Raw genomic sequence first — 22,972 nt, 5'->3', positions numbered from 1 at the left:
CCACACCGCCCCTCCCGTACAGAAGGCAGGGCGAGGCGGCGGTATAAAAATGTACACTTTATTACACCTTCAGGTAGGATACAGCACTATTCCTTATCATCCTACTGGGGCGAGTACAAATGTTCATCACTTATGTACAGGTTGACTTCCTAACACACTCCTGGGAGAAAGACACACCGAAAGGAAGAAAAAGTAATTAGAAGGAAAAAAATATGGTGACTTTTTATCTTCATCAACTGACCTAAACAAGAAACAATCGCCTCTTTAGACACCAAATCAGACCAGCACAACGACGTAGCCAACAGCTCTCCCACCGCTGGAACTGTTCCCCCCCACCCCGACCTTCATGCACATCATAAAAGCTAAACACTTAAAAGTAAAACTGGGGCTACCTAAGCAATATTTCTGGATGAGCAAGGCTATACTGTACACAGTGTCACTATCCATCACCACTGCATCTGCTTTGCATTTTAAACTACTCTGCTGTCAGCAGTGCCAGCTCCCTGGCTGGCAGGGAAGTTTAGGGGATGGCACACGCCAGGGGTTAACAGGGTCAGGGGAATACTATTGCATGCAAAAACAGTTTTAAAAAAACCCAAAATGCCCTTGTATTTGTACACCTGAGGGTCCAAGAAAAAAAGTATGCAGGACAAAAGAGGTATAAATGAAAAAAATCAGGAACGCTGCCTGAGCCAATGTTAAATTTGTGATCTGAACAGAACTGGCTGTACCTATCCCAACTAACACAGAGGAGCTGGCTGAGAATTCTTTCTTGTTTAAGCCATGTGCATTGCCAGATACCAACAAGTGTGGACATACAGAGGTAAAAACAAAATATATGCTTTCCTTGCCATTAAATAGGCTCCTTTCCTAAAAGAGTAAAAAGATCACAGAATGAAAAAATAATTTTAAAACCATCTCAGAAAAGGAATGTTGTAATTTTGTCTGGATTTTACACATTGTGCAGTTTTATGGCCAAAGTAAAATAAATCCCTTCAAGCCACCATGGGCTTTTTGATTCCTCACTCAGTGCTGTTTGCAAATTCTGTTATTCATTGTATGCAAGAAAAGTAAAGAAACCCCCCACAGTTCTATGCAGTTTTTTGCTTTTTTTTTTCTCCATAACAATAAGGCAAACTGATTTGGAGGAAGAGGCCATGCTCTATTCACATCCAAAATACCCACCTGAAGATACATTCATTGTTAGCTTTAGTAAAAGAATAGTACAAAAGTTAGATCTTACTCTTTACACAGTTGAAGAATTAAGTCTTAGATTTAATTTCACTATTCTCCCCTTCCCCCAGCCCTCCCCACCCCCTAAGCTGAAAGCCGTGTAAAAAGTACTGAACATTTAAACATGTTGCAAGAGCAGAATGAAACTGAGAGATTAGATTTTATCAGCTGGAGATTTTTTTTGTGACAGAAGTCCCATGAGAAACAGCTATGGATCATCTGTTTAGCTGCATCTACTGAACAATTCTTTTACAAAAAAAAGAAAATGGGCTACACTTTAATACACATTTACTATCAACACAGTATTTACTCAGCTCATGCCTAAAATATCCATTATTTTAAAGTGAAATACGAGAATGAGCACACAGGTTGGGTGATTCAGTAAACTGTACACAAAAACTACTAACAAACATTTTAAAAGACTTACAAAAATGGAGAATGAAACCTTTTTTTTTTTTCTTTTTTAATTACATATACTTACAGGTTTTCACATTTATTGGCTAAACTTTGCAGGGAGCACTTCAAGCCTGTGTTAGATCTTCCAGGGGTGTTTAACACAGGGAAGAACAACACAGAGCTTTTGTACAGATGGAAAATACTGTGCAGTATCAGGTACACCTGGTTTTTGTGTGGCTTCACTGTGGGTACTGAGCACACACTGAACTACAGCAAGGAGCTGCACATGCCCACAGGCAGGTGTGGTGTTCTAACACAGATGGATTTTACTGACATTCATGGCAGATCACCATTTCACTTTTGAGAAGCTGGGCAGAATTTCAACCTAAGTAATGCTTGCTTTATGTGGTTTAAATGAGCACAGAGAACACAGAGGCAGAATGCATCTTGTACAGAGTTTGAGTGCTAAACAGTTGCTAATACACTGAAGTTACATGTGAGTTTTCATGTTTAAATGTTCACCAGCAAGAAACCTTCTGCTACAAAAAAAAAAAAAATAGAGGTGTTTTATCTTCATTTGGATGTTTGGAGTAGCTTCTCACTTGTCTCAGCAAACACAAAATCCTGTGTTTCTCTGTTATTGCAATAGTTCAGCTTGGTTTAGTAGGTGCCTTTAATCTGACAGTCGGTGTCCTCATCTGTACTTTTGCTTGCTGACTCTGGGCTTCAGGTGTTGCTGGTGTCTGGGCTGGGTTCTGTACACCTGGAGCCTGAACCTGGGGAGAGGCTGTGGTCACAACCTGCTGCTGGATCAGCTTCTGCTGCACCACCTGAGCAGTGGCAGTGGTCGCAGGGATCACCTGAACCTGCTGCTGTCCTGCTGTCGTCTGAGAAAGGGTCACGGTTTGGGGCTGAGCTTGTACCTGCACAGCAGGAGGAAAAGGCAATTACAAAATGCTTTGGTATTAAACTGAGCAGTCCTTACATTTCTGCTCGACAGAAGGAATCCTGCTTCCTTAGGTATTTGCTCTCTTAGCTGACAAACATCTCAGACATGATTCTGGGAACAGAGGCTCTGTGGTTTCACTGACAAACACCATTCTGTCACATTTTCTAGAGCCTTATAAATCAGAACTAGGAGCCAAAGTGCTGTAACTCAGGTCTCTGCAGTGCAAATCCAAGGACATGCCCCCAGAGACATTCAGAAGGCAGATGAAAGGTACAAAAACCTTACCAGATTTGTAGGAAAATTCCTGTACTGCAGAAGTGAAGGAGCAGGGAAAAGAACAGAGGGACAGCCAGAGGACCAAAGAAATTAAAATGCTGACTCTACACCCATATTGTGACAATAAATACAGTCAGTGAGGCTGCCCAGCAGTCTCTGCCATTTCCCTTTCAAACTACAGCTGCCAGTCTCTATTGCCAATTTATGGCAGAATAATTTGAACTCCATCCAGACATCTAATTTTCATAGCTCTACCCAGAGCAAGGGAGAAAAAAAAATCAACATCTCCTTGTTCAGAGGACAAGGTAATTGAAACTGAGCAGCTTCAGCTGCCTTTGTCAGGTGCAGAAGCCAAACAAAGCTACAAGGACTTCTCCAGAGGAAAAATTAACTCCTGAATGATCCAAAAGGATTTCAGTGGGAAGCACTAAAAATGCAGATAAAAAGAATGCCCTATACACATAAAGACCATATTTTAAAAAATACTTATCATGGCCTAAGCCTACTGCCACTGAAGTCACTGGTGTACATGGGAGGGAAATTACTTCTCTTTTTGCCACAGACTCCAAATCACAGTTGTGCCACCATTGATGATTTTAGAAAATGATTTAGGAGCTCTTCCTGACTACAGAGGGCAACTCAAGTTGTGTTGACTGATGAGGTTTCTACCTCCTGCTGTCCACTTTGCCCTTGAAGCATTCACATCTGAGGTGGTTATCAGACAGCTTTATCACCATTTGGAGATAAACAGTCACAGATTTTATTCTGCACTGAAACACTGCACTGTGAACTGTGGCAGATTAAGAACTGACTGGCCCAGATTTTTGTGCACCAAAGGCAAGAACTCCATCCACTCTCCAAAGCTAAATCATTCCTGCCAATCAACTGCCTAAGTTAGGCCTGTTGCTAATGATCTGGATGACATTGTTCTAAACAGTGTTAATTAAACTGTCTGGTCCTTAGGGGAGGGGAACCAAACTACCTGAGCTTCTCCTGCCCAAGCCCTGTCAGTTACCAGCACACATTTGGAACAGCCACCACACCATTCTGCCTTCTACAGAGCACTTGGCACAGCTCTGTGAGCTGAAACAAAACAACCTGTAACCTTCAATTTGTCCTAATTTTTGTGGAAAAAGCTCAGATGGTGCCCATTAGTTCAACTATTTGCTATATTGACTATACACCACCAGAAACCAATTTTTAAACATCCTTTCAGGTCTAGAAAATGCTTTTAAAAATATGTTTTACAGTTTATCTACAGTGATGAACAAACATTGCTACATCTATGACAGTTTTAGACCAGAGAATAAACCTCAGCTGATTCAGTATTCAAGATTTATTTTTATAGAAAGGCACTTGCTATATCCTTCAAAAATACTACCTATGCCACACATAAGGTGAAAAACACACACATTCCAAAAAAATGAGCTTTTCTAAAGATCATGTTTCTAGTGCTATATTTGGAAGAGCAAAACCTACCTGTTGGGAAACTGAAACCATCTGCTGAATGTTGGCAACAGTAGCCTGTTGCTGGACCACTTGTGGGAGTTTTGCAACCTGTAGTGATATGAGATAAAAAAAGATTGGATCAAAATAAAAAGCTGCTGATAGCAGCAAAACACCCAGGCCTGTCCACACTAAGTTGCAGCTTAGCATTTTCAGTGAGGTTGAATGTTTATGAAACATTTTAGATCTGTGAAAATAACTTAGCTAGGGGAGGAAGATAAATATTTTCATTTTTAACTACAACAGTGTAATTTCATGCCAACTACCTATAAAACTGAAGGAAGCACATGAGTTCTAACAGGTTCCATTATCTGGGATACACTTTTGAAAGAGTAAGGCTTCAATTCCTAACCCCCTTCTTTTTCCTTGGTAAGGCTGATCCAGTTATGCAGAAAAGAGAGTATGTGAGTTGTCACATACTCTAGGCTGTGAGGCAGCACCAGAAACAGGAAAAACTCTGGCTGAATTTTCCTTAGTAAACACAGTATGGAATCCCTTGCCTATTAAAAAGGAGTGACTAAATTATTTTATTTCAAAGAAGAAAGACAAACTTGCAGCTCACAGTTGCTCTGACTCGCTGTAAGGCCACATATGCAGCACCAGTGAATTTTATTAAAAAGTCAATTTAAATGAACATGTGACTAGAATTAAAATGATCGGGTGCTGAATTCTACCTCACCTGTTGTCTTTACAATTCTCCAGTCCCAGTACAGTTTAAAGGTGTAAACCTGTGTTACCTGTACCTGAATCTGGGCCTGCACTTGCTGGGTTCCACCTGGTTTCTGGGTTTGGGAAATTGGAGTTGTTAAGAACTGGGTTTTAATGGCAGGCTGTGTAGCATAAGTTACTTTTTGCTGCTGTGAAGTCTGCTGTTGGGTCTGGACCGTGACCTGCTGAGCATTTATCTGCACAAGAGAAAAAAAGGCATCAATGGCTACAAAAGGTAAGTGTGTTTTAAAGAACAGCTATGTGGGGAAAAAAGATTAATAACATTTAATTATTGAAAAAAAAAAAGCAATTTAAAAAATGAGCACTAGATGAAAGCCTTCATGCATTTACACAAGTATTCAGAATTAAAGTATTTAATGAAAAATTTCTCTCTTATACACAACAATACATTACTAAAAACTACCAATCAACCACTTTACAGAAAAAAAATCAAGCACCTGAGAACCTGTTCTCTCTAGATATACCTAAGATTCACCCCTAGAAATCCTGACTGACTCTCTAGGAATGTCCGGGTCATCCAGAACCACTGCACAAGTTAATAGAGAACAGACAATGGTACCTTTTGCTGCACAGTAGCTTGTCCCTGTGCAACCTGGGGCTGGATGGCTTTCTGCTGCTGTGCTGCTTGGTGGTGCTTGAGTTTCAGCAGCTGCTGGACATGCAGTGGCTGTGCAACTACTGTCTGGCCTCCTGAAAATTACAGAAATAATTAGAACTGTAAGAGTCTTCAGTTTATTGCTTTGTACCAGTAATCACAGTCTGCACACACAGATTCTGCTTTAACAGACTTATACATCTGCACAGCTTTGAGCACTAAAACCCCACTGATTTTAATGGGAATAAGACATGATTTTGACAGTAGAGAAAATTTCTTATCTAAGGGCACAAGTAAGCTAATTTTTTGTTCCAACAACAATTTTCCTACAAGAAAAAAATTGTCTATACTACAGGAGACTGGTACATAATTCCATATATATATACTTGGTATATAATTACATATATATATACTTGGTATATAATTCTACTATATATAATTGAAATACAATTCTTCCTATTTCCAACTTGCATTCACATACCTGCTGCTTTCTGTGGCTGCCCAATGGCAACACTAATGCCTGCCACAGTCACAGGGAGTGTGGTGACTCCTGCAGATGACACAACAGCAGCTGGAACAGACACCACTGGAGGCTTTGCCAGAGCAACCTGGGCTGCTTGTGGAGTCTGGGCCTGGATCTGTCCTTGTGCTTGGAGCTGGGAAGCAGGAACACGAGTCTAAGCAGTAAGGAATGAAGATTATTGTACCAGCACAGAAAGATTTGCTGCACATAACAGGTGATTATAAAGTGATAGCTGTAAATGTTTCTAAATGTAATGGCTCTTGTACAGTGACACAATTCAGAGGTGGTATCAATGGGTAAATACAATTTAAAGCTATTTGTGGTACAGCTGTTCCTTCTGAATTGCCAGAGCAATGCAAAGGGCACTTGTGGGTGAATGAGCAGTGCCCAGCTCATTTAAACAGCCAAGAGTGAGATGTTTGAGACAGTTTTTGCCAAGTGAAAGGCAACTCACCAGGCGTGCCACTTGCAGGTTGGTGACCGTGGTGCCCGTGAGGACAGCGCCAGGACGAGGGGCTGTCACAGCAGTGAGCTGCTGGGTTTGCTGCTGCTGCTGCACTTGCACTTGTGCTGTTTGCTGCTGTGCCCCTTGCTGGGTCTGCTGGGCTGCCTGCTGCTGGGGGAGCTGCAGCTTCTGCTTCTGCAACTTGAGCAGCTGCTCCTGCAAAATTCAAACACTTCCATCATTTCCAATAGTTTACATCACAGGAGAAAAATGGAGATGAATCCAAAACTTAAAAGGAGAAACATTCTGTACCAGACTAGAGCTAAGATCAAGTATCTAAAATGCAACTCTTTTACACAATGGCTTCCAGTGAGCAGCAGTAAGTGCTTTCCATCCTGCCCTACTCTACTATTGAAAGTGCTGTCAGACTCACTGCCTGCATGAAATTTTAGTAGGATGAAATTTAAGAGGGAAATACATCTCACTGTAGCCCAAGAAAACAGAACACAACACACACTGCTAAGGAAGCTTACAGTAATGAGAGAAATGTGCTACATTACTTCATGAGTGGTTCCTCACCTGTGACAGCTTCCCTACAGTTTTTATTTGAGCTGGAGACTGGGCTTGTGCCTGAGCCTGGATCTGTGGGACCTGCACCTGAGCAGCCTGCTGCTGCTGTTGCCTCAGCAGCTGGAAGTGAGCAGGGGTGATGGTTTTGCCTGACAGCTGGACTGTTGGTGTAGCTGTGAATAAAGAGAAAACACAGTGTTATGACAAATACTTTTCAACAATCAGTTTCACTCATGAATTTCACCTGAGAAGTCAAGCTGTTAAATGCTTATTGTTCTGCTCCAGCACACTTTGTGGATTTACTACATGTAAGAACACATTATCATGAGCATGATGTAAAAGCAGAGTACATCATAAAATAGAAGGGCCTTTCTTCACAATGGTTTTTAGTCAAGACAGTCAATTCTAATATTTTACTGCTAGATTGTTAATAATATTTTTCAATTGCAACGCCTAGGGGCCAAGCTCTCTATTGCCATACTTTATCTAGAAATACTGGAGATAAATGCCATCTGAGCACCAACAATAAAGCAAGTTAAAAATCACAGCCCTGTTTAATTGTGTCCCAGACTTCCAATATTGTGGGGCTTTGGGGTTGGATCTACAGGGATTCTGGGAGCCTTTGTGCACTACTGGAAAAAGTCCCTGAACACAGGATTGCTGCCACATTTCTCTTCACAGAGAAAAGCAAGGCACAATTCTTCCCATGAATATTTCTGTGTTTCTCTGAGGTTCAGAGAATGATCAAGACAGTTCTCATCTCATTTGCTGCACCTGTGTTGTGCCAAAGTAGAATGCAATATGGAGACTGTTTACCCAAAGTGATGGTGTTTTGTTTCCTTGGCCTGTCAGGTGTGTGTGTTGGGACTGTAGGCTCACAGTCACGAGATGTTGTGGAGTGGAGCGCAGCTGAGTGCTGGGCAGATTCAGTTTAGATGCAATGTAATATAGAATAATATAGCACAATAAAGTCATTAATTAGCCTTCTGATAAGGAGGAGTCAGACGCATCATTCTCTCCCCCTCGTGGGAGGCAAAACTATCCACTATAAGGGATCATTATATCCACTATACAGGATCCTTACCTGGTGTCACCTGGGTGACCAAGGACCTTGTCTGGGTCTGCACAGGGGTGAGGTTGGTGGTGACCACGGCTGAGGCTGTCACCGATGTGACGGCGCGCACGCCCTGCGTGGAGGCGATGGTCACCAGCTCGGTGGAGGCTGCGGGCGCCGCGGCCGCGCGGGGCTGGCTGTGAACCACCTGGGCAGTGGCCGTGCCTCCCGAGGTCTGCAAGGGAACACAGCCTTTACTGCTCCCCTCCCAGCCTCACATCCCCCTTCTGCAATGGAATAACCTTCCAGGCAATTTTGAAAACAAAAGCTCCAAATCTGTCTAACACATCTGTTTGGATGAATCTTAAAATCAGCATGTGGTTAAATCTTTTTCCAACAGGCTGATCACCAAACCCTTCACCTCATTACAGACATTTGATTTTAGTATCTTTCAATATTTTGCTTTATCTTCCATAGTCTTAAACCATTAACATAATAATAAAGATTATAATTTATAAAGCACAAAACAATTACAGGCTGAAAATGTTAATGACATAATACATTGCTTTTAGCAGCACTTGCCTATAAATTATTTTTAACAGTATTAAGCATTTTTTTCTTATAAACCATTCCAGTGTTCTGATGTTTTGGTAAGAGAGAGAGGTTTGATAAAGAACCCCAAGATGCACATGACATTTGCAAGAAGCAGAAATTCTGGAAACATGGGAAGTTAAAGCAATGCTGATAAAACATGGAACCCAGTGTGTCCAGGGACACAGCCAGTGACAGGATCTACTCACAGTCAGAGTCCCAGGTATAACAGGTGAGGCCAGACGTTTATTGATGGGCTGGAAGGTGGCAGCAGGGACCCCAGCAACAGTGTTCACAATCACATTTCCACTCACTGTAGCTGAAAGCAAGCCAGGATTAAATGTGAGATTCTGAGAGTGAAAATCCCAATGTCCATCACCTCCTATGCCCGGTTATAAAGCCTCCTTACCAGTCTGGATGCTCGTCCCCGTCACTGCTGTTTTGATGGTGCCTGCCTAATTAGAAAACAATTAAGGTAACATTTCAGAAAAACAATAAAAGAAAACTGAGCACTGCTTAACACAGTGCTGTATTCCAGAAGTGACAAAATAACAAAAATTCAATGGAACACACAGAGATTTTTGCAGTTGTTCATTGACTTTACAGATCACAGCAACTAACGCATACATAAATCAGGATTCTGCCTCACAATGAGCAGCTGTAGACCAGCCATGTGTGTGGTAAACCCTGGTCACTGGACGTCCCTGTTAGCAAAAGAAGGGAGCAATACCTTGGACAACCACTCACACAGGAACATCACTGAGCACTTCACACACAGCAATGCTTGTGGGTCAGAACACATCCTCTGTGTCTTTCTGCAAAAGCTGTGCTACTCCTGCTCTTCAATGAGCAAAATAAATCCACCACAGCCTCCACATATTACTATGCAAACTGGACTGGTTCTAAATACAAAAGCCACAGACCAGTCATCAGACTCATTCAGACTCTAGATTTAGGGAAGACATGAAAACTTTGCACAAATTTGCAGTAAAAGCATCATGGTATTTCCTGCAGGATGCATCATTTCACTTGACTTGCAAAGGTTAATGAATCTTTGGATTTTAAGCTCTAACAATCATTCTTACAGCTACATTCTCTTTTATTCTCTGTATTCTGCAAGCTCTCTGTACAAATACATCTCGTTGACCATGAGCATCTATTCACTCAGACTTCATTAAATAAAAGTCTAAAGTGAAAAAGGAAAAACCACCTTTGCATGGTGTTTTTCCACCTCAGAATGCCAAGATCTGTTGCTACAACAGTACAAATAGTCTTGATAAATCAAGGAACCAGAAGACACCCAGAATAAACAGGGAAAACAAACAAGAAAAAATATCTTTGATCTCACTATACTGACCTAAAATTCTCTTCCCAGAGAAAACACGACACAAATACAGCACACACAGAAGAACTGAAGTTACGACATCAGAGGCACCGAGCTCTCCCTTTCTTACCAATACTGCTGTGTTGGCCACAGTAGTGACTGCAGTCTGCACCACTGCCTGTGGCTGCTGAACTACCTGTGCTTGTGCCTGTGCCTGTGCCTGTGGCTGGGCCTGCTGCACGGGGGGCTGCTGGGGGGGCTGCTGGCCCGCCTGGGGCTGCTGGGGCTGGGGGCCCGTCTGCTGCTGGGCCCTCTGCTGCTCCGCCAGCGCCTGCAAGGAAAGGGGCACCTTCAGTCATCAAGCATGGAACAAGCAAGATGTGGGTTTTTTAAACAAAACAAAACAACAAGACAAAATACCTTTATTTCTATCCACAAAACTCCTTTAATTCCAGCCAGAGACAGCTCACAAAGCTGCCCTCACTTTTCAAGTCCAAGTTACACAACGTGACTCATTTCAAACTACAAGGTGTACTCATGATTTTGTGGCTTAGAGCACAGCACAACAAGTAACTTATCATCCCCAAGCAAGGACAAGTAGTTCTTTCTGAATAATAAAAGAAAGGAGGCTACAGAATGGTCAAGAATTAAATAACATTTTTAAATGTTTTAGCATCTTTTGCAAAAATATGCTCCTCATTGTTTAAGGGGTCTGAGAGTGACAAGAGGCACAAGGAAAGGTCCCAACTTGGGCCTTGGTTATTTAAACCCCTGTACATGAACAGTGTGCAGCTGCTCATAACATCCACTTTAGTGCCAAACTTCTCCCAGGAGGTAGCTTTGCTTGTACCTCATCTGCTGCTGATTTTTTAATTACTGCAGCCATTTGTGCACAGAGATAGGACCATACCTTTTTCTCTTTGGCAATGCGTTCTGCTCGGAGGGACGCGACTTGAATCGGAGGGAGGGGCTTATCATAGTTGATTCCACTAGAAACAACAATTAGACAAAACACACAATATTTAGAAATAACTGAAACCTTAAAAAAAGAAAGAAAAAAGAGCATTTTTATGCAATTTATAACTCCTTCAAGATAGGGGGTGCTCACCTTTCAGCAAGCACTGATGCATGCTTTGGATTCTTCTGGAAAGGATTCATGCCAAGTCTGAAATGGAGAAAAACTGTATCACTGGACAGAAAAACTTTTAAAACAGTATTTCATTTCATGTATTTTAGCATGTAACACTGCACTTTTGGTGAAGTTTCCATGATATTCCAGCCAGTACTGGAGCCTGCGTCCAGACAGACACTTAAGAAAGACTCAGAGTAAATACTAAATAAATAAAAACTGCAGGAAGATACATAGGAAAGAATGTACTACTAAATAGCATAGACAGCAAATTGTCTACAATTCTGGCAAATGGATAGATATAAAGTAGATTAAAAATGAGAGCAGTTCTGAATGCAGTTCTGCTCTTAATGACAAACAGCAAATTCCTGCAGTGAGACCCAAACACATGGAAGTGTTTTCAATAACACAGAACACACAGAGAGAGATCAAGAACAGAGAAACAAAGTGCAGAATAACTCTGGGTTTTGAGAGCCATTCAAAACACAGTTTCCAGGAGATCTGTGGTGACAGGAGATCAAATAATCCCAGGTAAACTTACAGAGGTTTGATAGGTGGACTTCTTTTCCCTGCAATCATTTTCATCATCTCAAAATGATTAGTATAAAGCTGTGTGTGGGTTGCACCCTCATCTTGAGCATAGATCTGATTGGTACGAAGTGGGCGACTGTTTTTAGTCTAAAAAAAAGAAAACAAACCAACTTTCAATTGCAAACTCACCCAACAGGGCATTTTGTCTATGTTTAAACACAAGGCGCGCTCGTAGATTACTTAAAAACACTCTCCAACAAATCTATCACAGACTGGTTCCTGCCTCGTGTCACTGATAACTTACTGTCACACAAAACTCTATGGGAAATGTATAAAGAAAGAGCAAAATAAGGAGCAGTTCTCACGGTCACACTGGCATCAGCACTTGGGGACATACAAAATGGCAAACTCTAATTTGAGAAAGAATCTTTGCTTTAGTTTAGATTTTGCAAGTTTAATTCATTACCCAAACCAAGAGCCCATTAGTTTATAGTTATGCATAGCGCACACGTAAGGTAATAAAACAAAACCATCACTGCACTGCTCTCCCAACAAAGCTAGGTTAACATCCACACACCATGCCAGCCTAACATTTGGCTTCTCCTAAGCAGAAACTGCCAGTCAGGGACAAACCTCCTTAGCAGTCAGAGAATGGGACTACAGCCAGAAGTTCTGGATTCTCCACCCAACTCTGTCACTAAATTGCTGTGTGGTTTGGAAGAAGGTGTTCACAGTCATGGAATTTGTTTTTATTTCTGTAGCATCCTAGCATCCTCATTTACTAAAACGTGTTTCAGGCATCAAATTCACTATGTATTTGTAATCCACTTAGACTCTAGCATGAAGTTCATTCTTACAGATCTTAAATACCATCAGGATAAGATACATGGTGGAAAAATGCCAACTACAGTTTAAGTGAAATCACAAACTTCTTGCATGATCTAAAATTTATCTATCAAATCCAAAAGCTGAAGTCTGGTGTCAATCCACTGTATCAACAAAGAAAGGAAAAATAAATTTGGAATTTTAATTGATGTTTCAGAACTCAAGTAACACTCAACATGGATCTCAATGAATTATCTGCCCACCTCCATTGCTGCTAAATACCACAGTGTCTAGATTTGATTTTGAAAGAATACCAATGCACACCTTATAAATACTTTTTGTCTTCTTTTTAGGATTAGCTTCGTACATTAGCTGTAAAATAAGAAGGAAAGTTAGATGATCTTTTGTGGAAGATTTTGTTCAGGTGCTTTTTCTTTTCAAAGAAATCACATAAAATAAGTGGAAATCCTGATGAGAATAATTTAAAAAAGATCTTTTAAAAGTTATTTATTTACACTGTTGAAACGTTTAACAAAAAACAAGTGTTTATGGAGTTAAGGAAAAAAAACTCTACAACTTAAGGTAAAAAAAAGACATCACTGCAGGTGAGCTCACCTTTCCTTCCTCCCTCGGGATTATGACATTCTCGTAGCGGTTGCGGCACTGCTTGGGCGAGCGATAGACTCTGCTGCAGGAGTTAACAACATCACTGACCAGGTCCCAGTTGGGAGTGTGTGCTGGTGACACAACAGCAAGGTTTAAAGGAAGCTCCAGCAGCTGCTTCACTGCCTGCAACACAGAAAGGCACAAATGCATCAGGTGACAAATCATTGCCATCTTCCAAACCTTCCCTTATCTACATGTGCCCACACACTGTTACCACAGTGGGACAGCTCAGGGCTAAGGCTCTGTGCTCAGCTACAGTCACAGAGAATAAACAGGCAAAAGGTGCCTTAATGCTGACTGATGTGCAGGGAAACAGTTGGAGGTTGGTATGAGAGGGAAAGGGTGTCACCATCATATTTTCTTAAAAGTCTTTGCCCAGGATTCTTCTCCTGGGAAGCTGAGAAGCCTCAGAGAAAAAGGAAAACAAGATCATCTCATTTGCTTCTCCTATGTTTTGCTGCTTTGGAATGTGGCTGGAGATTGTGTATCCAACATGTGCATTGGTTTGACTTAATGAACAATCACAGTCAGGTTGTGTCGGGACTCTGGAAGGAGTCACGAGTTTTTCTTCATTATCTTTTAGCTTTCTGTCTGTATCCTTTCTCTATTCTTTAGTACAGTTTAGTATAGTATTCTTTTATATAATATAGTAACATAAAATAATAAATTAGCCTTCTAAGAACATGGAGTCAGATTGATCATTCCTCCCTTCGACAGGGGTCTCTGAAAATACCACAACAGGGAGCTGCTCTTCAAATGCTGCTCCCCCCTCAAAGGTGGGAAGAACCTTAGCTGCATTATCCAGGGTCCAGCCAGCACAACTAATCTGAATAATAGTAAGTGGCTTCTAAAACAACAATAGAGCTTAATCATACATTTTGTACTTTAGCCTTTAATTTCTCCTTAGAGGAGCACAAATGACAGGCAAGCTGTTCCAAGTTATGACAGCAAATTGCCACTAAGAATTAGAAATAACCTTGAAGAGATAAAGTGCAGAAATAAAAACATAATGACAGCAGAAGTTGCAGGTATCATCTGACCTGCAGAAGTGCCCAGTCTTCACTGATCAACCACTCTGGATTATCCTGTCCAGCCTCAGTAGCTGGTTTGACAAGAGTTGGCAAAGGCTTTGCAAACTGTGTCTGTTGTTTCAACAAGATGTTCTTCTTTTGCTCTTTGCCCTCCCGGCGCATTTTCAACATTCCTGGAGTCGCTCGATCAAAGAGCGAACGAGGTGGGATAACTGTCTCCCCATGACGTTGCTTCTTCTTTCTACCTGCTGCTAAGACAAAACATAAAGCATTATTGGCAGATACTGTCAGCCTTTGATTCCTCTGCCTACAGCTGCAAAATGCTCATACATGTACAGAGTACTCCCCACTGCCTCTGAAAAGCACTGCCAGGAACTAAACAGAGCCTGTTATAAAGTAAGACCAGCCCTGTCCTAGCTCACAAAGTAGAATATCTGCTGTCTAAAACTGTCCTTTAAAGAATATCTTTATGTCTAAAGAGAAGACACACCATAAGAACTGGGCCTTTCAGTGATTCCACTGCTTCAAGGCCATGGTGGGACAAGAATTTTCATCCCTTCAAACATGCAGATTTGATCTTTACAGGACCAGACTCCAACACAGATGCTTGAATTTATTAAACATAGAAACATGGGTGTTTCAATGCATTCTGAACATACAGGAGGCACGAAAACCCCACTGATTTTTTGAACTTTCAGCAATAAATCCCAGAACAGTTTTGAGCATGCACTCACCAGAGGGATCTGTTTTGTGTCGTTTACGCTCCTTCCTGACATAAACTGGAGGCAATTTTGACTCTGGAATAGGGGTGGTATCATACATCAGGCACATAACAGAATCTATGTAGATATCATTGTCATCCTGAGGTGGAGTAGGAGGAGTCCAGAGCTGCACAGAATAAAGTCTGTAATTACTGCAATGTTAACTCTCCACTGACCTTATTGTTTCATAAAATAAAAAGCCTGGTTAGGCTGCCTTGTGTTACTTTTACTTACTGGCATAATTTCAGTTTGTCCATCTGGACCTTCATAGACATATTCCTACACAACAAAAAGAGAACATAATTCAAATGATCTAACTGAAACCTGAAGGGTAAAGGTATTCTCAGACTAACTGTTAAGAAATAACTATTTAGAAAAAACAAGACTAATCAGCAATTACTTTGTTGTACGCATCCTCCCGAGTGTAGGTGAGAAGTTCCTCTTCATCCTCCCAAAGCATTTTTTGCTCTCTTTCCTTTAACTCCTTCATATGCTGGACTTCCCAGGCTTTCTTTGCAGTTTTCAGTTCCATCTAGATTCAAGTCAGACTGCTTAGAAACTTTATACAGCAAAACACCAGATTAGAAATCATCAATTTGTAATTCTATGGATAAATGCCTTGAACTCTGACATTTTCAGATACAGGAATCTTACAGCAATTTCTTAACAAATACTTTCCCAGCCATTTAGAAGATATTTATTGGTCTTTGTGGAGGGTTTTAAAACCATCAATATAAAGCAATCAAAGAATTTCAGTTAAACAATGAAGACAACCAGAACACAGGCTCACTAAAACTAATGAAATTTTTTCTCCTGCTATCAATGGAGTACAACAAATATTTGCTGAGCCTGGCTGAAAGCAATTCCCATTTTATAAAAAAGAAATTAAGAACTGACACCTGCTTAAACCACAGAATCCCAAAATAATGAGGTCTCTGTAAGCCATTACGCTGTTCATAAGGTATAGCAAGAAAAGATCACAGAAGTGCCTACAATATATTCCACATCATTGGAGAAACTTCCATTTCATATTGAAAATATAATAAATGTTGTTCTGTGGCAGAATAACATGGCAAAGAAAGATTTGTTTTACCTCACTCAACCGTGGCTCATTGTCATCAACTGAACCGTGGAAGAGCTCCAGATAATTCAAAGCATACTTCTCAATTGGAGTCAGCTGAGGGAAGTATCAAAGGGACAAAATGTTACTTTGAGGATAATAAAAGAAACATTACATGAAATATCAAAGCTCTCCTTCAAACTCATCTTAACACTCTAAAGCAGTGGGAGAGCTCCCTTCCATTTAATGGGAGAAACAACAAAGTTGCTTTAAGGTCAGACTGCAAAGAAATTGAAACATTTGAACTAAACATTACATTCAAGGGAAGTCATGGTACCTGATCCACAACAGCAACTAACTCCTGCAGCTGTGAGGGCTCTTCATTGTATTTTGTCTCACAGAGCTCTGAGATTAAAGGTTCAATGCTTGACTCAGATCCTGTTTCTTGTATATGATCATTTGACTCCTCATCTTCTCGTTCAATGCTGTTGAGGGCCTTTCAGAGAGATAGATTTTAAAAATAATTAAGACTTCAAAAATATGGAAAGGAACTCCATAAGGAGTCACTGAAATGCAACACAAATTTCTGGACTAAGTCTCTGCTGCAGCAAGAGAAACAGTCCCAGAAATTATAAAACTCAGCTTTGGGTTTTTGGAAGTTTTGTCACAAGGCAAATGACAACAGAGCATAAAACTACAAGAAAAAGAGACTGACAGAATTTACCCAAATAAAATGGGATTAGTCAGCTGTTTAATACTAGTGTTGCACAGCTGTATTTTTAATGTGTGTGTTGATCATTACCTCTATGAATGGTCTTGCAACTTTAGGTGAAATATTTTCTGCTGGAGACGGCTCTTGAGAAAGTACTACAAATTCTTCTGCTTTCACTCTAAATCCAGAATCCTCCATAGGAGAATGAACCTCAAACAATTCCTGAATAGTTTGCTTGGTAAATAGAAAGAAAAATGAGAAATACATTCAGTTTTTGGGAACATGCTATTTCTTTTCTATATCAGGAGTGCCAGCCAGGATAGCCTGGCTTCACCAGTGCAGTCACTGTCTCATCTATTTTCAGAGCAGCAATTCAGAGCCTAGCTCTCTAAATATCCACATTTATTAAACTTATTTCACATTTTTAAAGCTGTTGAGACCTTCACCCTTACAAACTCTGCAAAATTTTGCAGGAGGGTGAAGAAACCACAATATATTAAGTCATGGGTGATGTCTGTGCATCACTATGCAAATAACAGAACAAAACAGATGGACAATATTTGAAAGAATGTGGCCCCAACACTGAGAGTTCAAGCAATCATGAAATCCAATATGCCTCCTTATTAATTCTAGCCCAGACAGATTTCTACTAAACTGCTATTAAACACTCCAACACAGCTGCTTGAATTTAATAAACACTGCAACATGGGTGTTTCAATGCATTCTGAATATTAACTTACCTGTGTTAAAAAGGCCATTGAATAGTCATTTCCCTGAGCAGCCACTTCTCTGATCAAGTCTTTTGTGCCATTTTTCAAAAGTTTCTCCTCCACAGAATTACCACTGACAAGCCTAAAAAAATGGAAAAAACAATAGAAATCTGGTAAGTCATTTCCAAACCAGCTTTCAGAAACAAAAAGACAAACTGTCCTTAGAGAATACCACTAAATGTTTAAAATGTGGTAGTATCTAGGAGTTTTTTAAATTATGTTGCAGGCCCTGAAAAAAACACACTACCACCTTTACTTTAGAGTTTTCTTTTAATAATTTATGTAATTTAAAAAAAAAGAAAATCAATAATGAAAAGGATCTCTTCAAAAATTCCATGTAGACTAACACACAAAACTCATGCAGGCATGATTAATTTACTACATTTGGTGTTAAACCCCCCCCTCACTTTTTCATAGAATACTCTGCCATTTTTTTATTGAAGGGAAGTGGTTTTCAGCACTGTTTCCACTTTATTCCAGATCATCCAGGGCAGCACCCTCTGAAGTAACCTCACATTAAAACATGTTAAAGAGCAGATGTTGACTGTCATCACCTGTATATATGGATATCTTTACATCTCCCAATTCTGTCACACCACTCCTGAGCTTTTGCATCCATCACTGGGTTCAGATCATTGTCATAGAACACAACAGTGTCTGCCTCGACAAGATTGACTCCTGTGGAACGGCTGTGAGAGGAGAGGATGGCACAGAAAATGCGCTTGTCTCTGTTGAAAATCTTCATCAGCTCCTACATAAACAGAATAAAAGCAAGGACTAAATAAACACCAAAATAAAATACCAAATCAAATTCACTACAGCCTAATTTAAAAAAGGGATAAAAACATTTTGTATTCAAATTGAATACAAAATGAGGTAAATTTCTTTTCTCTGCCGTAGTGTATAAAAGCCTGAGCAGCACTTATTGCTGTACCAGTAGGCAGCTGGCAGGGCACACTTACCTGCCGTTGCTCCTGGTTGGCATATTCATCAATCCTCACAAAGGTGAGGAAATGGAAATTCAGGAACAACTCCAGTATGTCCAGCATCAGAATCATCTGTGACAAAATCAGCACACGGCGCCCTTCAGATTTCAACTTCTGAAGCAACACAGCAAGAGCTTCTAATTTTCCTATAATTCAAACAGAAAAACCAATAGTGGTTTTATAGAGAAATTCCATGCAAGTGATAGAGGAAATGACTGAAATCTTGTCAGCAAATGTCCCTTACCTGAGTCATACTGCACCAGCCGGAGGTCAGGGAACTGCAGCAAGTGAGGAGTTGTCAGCTGCTGCAACTGATGCAAGTGTGGAGCTGCCTTCTGCCTCAGGCTGTGCTTAAGGAGTTTCAGTCTGTGACTGTATGAAGGGGGAGGATTTGCTACATAGAAACATGGGGGAGCAGCAACTGCAGCTGGCAACACGAAGAGAGCCCTGTGAAAAGCATCAAAACAAGGCAACACTGACTTAAAAAGCTACACACAAAATGATCATCAATAATCACAGGCACAGCAATGAAAGTCAGGCTTGGCTAAACCAGCTTCTACCTGCATATCTGGGTCTTAACTCTTGTTAGTTGGGTCTAAGTGGTACCTATTCAAATAAATCCAAAAGCATAAGAATAAAAGTCTAAGTGAGCTGAACTTGGGCTTGAAATTAGGCAAGAGGCACTGAAAACATTTATAAAGATCCAAAGGAAACAGGAAGTGACATATTTTTGCTTCTGTGCTGTACATCATCTACTGCTAAATAAACCAGTCTAAACCAAATAAGCTCATCAACAGAAACAAGGTTTTAAGCCTTGTTGAGAAGTGTTTTAGAAACAACTAGATGTGTAGAGGTTTGTCAGGCAGGGTCACACATTACCTGTCAACAAGATCCTTTAGAGATTCCTGTTGCTGAACCAACCCCAGGATCATCTCCCTCAAGGGGTTACTTGGGCCTCCGCAGGCACTTGAGGAAAGGCAGCAGTTGACAAAGCCAGCCCACCTCCAGCTGTTGGCCTGACTGGAAGGCAGCTGGGAGGCCTTGGTGTCCCCAGCCAGGGAGCAAGCCCTCAGCACGTCCCGGCCGTACACCGGCGCCCGCGAGCAGCGGCGCTCGTTGCCCGAGAAGATCCGGTCCAGGCGCTCCTTCAAGAGCCGGTTCTTCTCCTCAAACGTCTCCTTGGCCAAGAGAAGGGGAATGAAAACCACATCTGCTGCTCCCCACAGTAACAATACATGAGGGATTTGAGGTTCTTTAGAATCTATTTGAGTTTCTTTAGGAACTATCAGGATCAGAGTACAGATCCTAAAGCAGAATTACTACTTAGAGCAATTATTAAAGGTATAAATTTCAGATAAAATCTGAAGACTACAGCTGAATTCAGTTCCTATTAAAGAGTCAATTCTACCTTAGTTTAGTATCTTCTTGCTTTTTAAAGGTGTATTTTCATAGCTTTTGATATATTCTTGATGTTTCCCTGCACTTGGTAAGTTGCTTGAGTATCTTATCCAAAATCTTGTTAAGATTAGAAATCTATAAAAATTTGCCCAGTTATGTTCAAAACACAAAAAACCCACATGATTTCTTTATTTATGCATTACTACATAATTAAAGTCCATTACAGTTACAAGAACATGTCTATCACAGCACAAGAAAGCTGTCAGCTACCTTTATACACCAGATTATTTTATCTATGGATTACAAATATGTCAGATCTCAACCTGAAATGTGGACAGAAGTTGGGATATTTATCTACTCTATAATCATCAAAGTCCCTAATTAATTCCAGCTCTGCAAATTACAGCTTTCAACTATTACAAAGACTTACTTATGATTCTGAAAAGTGGTGTTTCCACAAGAAAATAAAAATTGAGTACCTGTGACTGTCCATGCAAAGGTGCTGGTTTTAACACTGCTCCCATGTCACCAGATGGCAAGTTAGTAACTGCAGCTCTACCTGGAATACAAACTGAGGATAAACCTTGTGTTTATATATTTATTCATCTGAAAATTGGTCTCTTTATTATTTTCAATAAGTAGACATTTCATAGCTGTAACACATCATTGCTGCAGACAAATTTTTAATCTAAATGTCCATTGAGTATTGCAAATTTGTACTTTGTTATACATCAGATCTCTGACAGATATTCACATGAACTGTTCCCACAAAAATCCAAGATAGATCAATGGAATTTTATTTTGCTTTGTACAAAGCAAAGTGCTCTGCTCCATTTGTACTTTATTCAAAATGTCATGCACAGTGCAATACACATTGACATTCAGAAAATGTTAATATGAACACAATAGAAAATAGAAAATGTTCTAATTCAGAAAAAGATTGTTTTAACTTTTCTTGAACAAATCATCTAAGATTTTTCAGAAAACACATTTGAGTGTATCTACAAATTGGTGAAAACATATGATGGAATCTCAGTAGCATTCTTGTGATTTCAACTATTAGCAGATGTTTACCCAGACATTTAACTACACTGTAAGAGCATCACACCATTTTGAAAAAATGGTTTTTTATATCCCAAGAAAATTACAGCAGATGGCCATTTTCAGAGAATGAACTCCCAGTGTTATCTTCATTTAATAATCTGCTGTTTTGTTGTAAATGCATTAATTTCTCCATTATTTCTGTCAACATCTTGGTTGTGTTTTTAAGCAAGGAACTGATCACATTTACAGCAAGGCACCAAATACCTAAGCAACATTTGCAGAGGGAAATGGAAAACTGTACCTTGATCAGCTAGAAAAGTGAAAGAATTTACACAAAAGCAAAATCAATGTGGAAAAATGGAGACAACCACTGGACATTCTCTGCCAGTATAAAAAATTATCGCCTTTGATTTTTCCTTGCAAAAATTAGCAAAGTATTTCAAATTTTTTTTTCCCCAAAAAAAATTTGACCAAAGGCAAAATGGGTAAAAAAAAAATCTATAATTAAGTTATATACTCTCCTAAGTTCGCTCTCCTAAAATTTTCTTTAAACTCCAGCACACACCAAATACAAACTGGAAGGATTTGCCTCATAGTTTACCCATTTCTGAGCTCAGCTTAGAGAATTATGATCCGCAACAATTTAGAGTTATATATGAATGTGATTTAAACAATTAAATATTTAGACAGAGACATTTCTTCAGGCTGGAGAACCCACCTTGCTGTGTGACTGCAGTGGAAGCTGGGCCACCTGCCTGGTGCTGGTTTCCTAAAGCATTCAGGGCATTCTGCACAGTTCCTGCTTGGGAAACTGTCTGCATGACCACAGGGCCCTGAGGCCTCAGGTACTGCTGCCCAGGGGCTGACACAATCTGAAGGACACTTCCTGCAGGGGAGGATTTTAACACACATTAGGGTGGAAAAGAATTTGTGTTCTCTAGCAAAATCTATTAGTGTTACAAGCTGATAATTACTGTTTCAAATTCTACCAGACATGCTCATTACACCAATCTGCCAAAAAGGAGGGAAACACCCAAGTACTCATAGCTGAAGAGGAGTTTTGTGTCATAGGGGTATCATTCTAATCTAGGTATTTATATAGAATTTGGACAAAATCCAATCAAACAGAAAGTCTTCATTTAACATTCCCTCTATTTAGTTGGCCACAGAGAATGAAGATATGCCAGTTCTCCTAAATTTGGCAATACACATCACCAGCAAGGGAGATTTGAGACCAAAACATAGTGCAGGTAGAGCATTCAGACAAGGGCAAAAAATTCAGAAGAATGCCAATCTTGAAGGATTATTTACACAATTTCAGAATAAACCAAGAATGTTCTCAGTTTTTCTGCTTCTGCTCAGCAGGGAGATTTATCAAATAATGCCTCACCTTACTTTAGCTGCACTGCTTGGGTGTGGAAACAAAGGAAATAACATTTTTCAAATACAATACAGAAAAAGAAACAACCACGTCTTTCATCTGATAGGCATCTATTTTTCAAACCAGAGCTACCTTGGCTCACAGAAAATAGGAAGAGCAGGACAATAGAAGCACTGCGGATGGAAAAATCTCCAGCAACAAGGAACATGGTGCCCATATAAAAACATGAGCATTGTGAATAATGGAAAATTTCATTTGTTGAAGTAAGTACCTTGTAGCTGCAGGGGCTGCCCTGCAGTGAGCTGGCGGAGCTGGCTGTGTGACAAGGTGAACTTGTTCCCTTGGAACTGCAGAGTCACTGGGGTCTCTGGCTGAGCAATCCTGCCTTGTGCTCCTGCTATAGAAGCCAGCTGGGCTATTTTTACTACCTCACCACCTGTTAAGGAGGGAAACAGGCATTAAAAAATCAAAGTGGGAGGCGAGCTGT

General features: G+C 40.3%; 1 protein-coding gene across 18 annotated transcripts in view; it reads right to left on the bottom strand.

The window, feature by feature from the left end:
- Positions 1-42: 42 nt before the first annotated feature.
- EP400 (E1A binding protein p400) overlaps positions 43-22,972 on the bottom strand; it is a 47,764-nt gene continuing 24,834 nt past the window's right edge. For 5 of the 18 annotated variants that reach the window (XM_064727014.1, XM_064727026.1, XM_064727023.1 and 2 more), the window contains 31 exons: positions 22,757-22,921; positions 21,823-21,990; positions 20,540-20,631; positions 19,542-19,840; positions 18,907-19,109; positions 18,639-18,808; positions 18,231-18,427; positions 17,647-17,758; positions 16,997-17,140; positions 16,532-16,690; positions 16,228-16,311; positions 15,535-15,666; positions 15,369-15,413; positions 15,108-15,261; positions 14,383-14,624; positions 13,292-13,465; positions 13,001-13,048; positions 11,862-11,998; positions 11,300-11,356; positions 11,102-11,180; positions 10,322-10,522; positions 9,277-9,322; positions 9,077-9,186; positions 8,307-8,511; positions 7,232-7,395; positions 6,662-6,868; positions 6,166-6,361; positions 5,649-5,779; positions 5,098-5,265; positions 4,334-4,411; positions 43-2,552 (listed from right to left, as the gene is read on the bottom strand). In XM_064727014.1, coding sequence (XP_064583084.1) covers positions 2,280-2,552; positions 4,334-4,411; positions 5,098-5,265; positions 5,649-5,779; positions 6,166-6,361; positions 6,662-6,868; positions 7,232-7,395; positions 8,307-8,511; positions 9,077-9,186; positions 9,277-9,322; positions 10,322-10,522; positions 11,102-11,180; positions 11,300-11,356; positions 11,862-11,998; positions 13,001-13,048; positions 13,292-13,465; positions 14,383-14,624; positions 15,108-15,261; positions 15,369-15,413; positions 15,535-15,666; positions 16,228-16,311; positions 16,532-16,690; positions 16,997-17,140; positions 17,647-17,758; positions 18,231-18,427; positions 18,639-18,808; positions 18,907-19,109; positions 19,542-19,840; positions 20,540-20,631; positions 21,823-21,990; positions 22,757-22,921 — 4,640 coding nt within the window. In that variant the 3' untranslated portion in view covers positions 43-2,279. The remainder of the gene's footprint in view (positions 2,553-4,333; positions 4,412-5,097; positions 5,266-5,648; positions 5,780-6,165; positions 6,362-6,661; positions 6,869-7,231; positions 7,396-8,306; positions 8,512-9,076; positions 9,187-9,276; positions 9,323-10,321; positions 10,523-11,101; positions 11,181-11,299; positions 11,357-11,861; positions 11,999-13,000; positions 13,049-13,291; positions 13,466-14,382; positions 14,625-15,107; positions 15,262-15,368; positions 15,414-15,534; positions 15,667-16,227; positions 16,312-16,531; positions 16,691-16,996; positions 17,141-17,646; positions 17,759-18,230; positions 18,428-18,638; positions 18,809-18,906; positions 19,110-19,541; positions 19,841-20,539; positions 20,632-21,822; positions 21,991-22,756; positions 22,922-22,972) is intronic. The other 13 variants (XM_064727030.1, XM_064727028.1, XM_064727029.1 and 10 more) reach the window with 11 other exon arrangements.

The sequence above is a fragment of the Zonotrichia leucophrys genome, chromosome 15, assembly GCF_028769735.1.
Source record: "Zonotrichia leucophrys gambelii isolate GWCS_2022_RI chromosome 15, RI_Zleu_2.0, whole genome shotgun sequence".
Lineage (NCBI taxonomy): Eukaryota > Metazoa > Chordata > Aves > Passeriformes > Passerellidae > Zonotrichia > Zonotrichia leucophrys.
The sequence above is the reverse complement of the archived record's forward strand: the minus strand, read 5'-3'. Positions and strand labels throughout refer to the sequence as shown.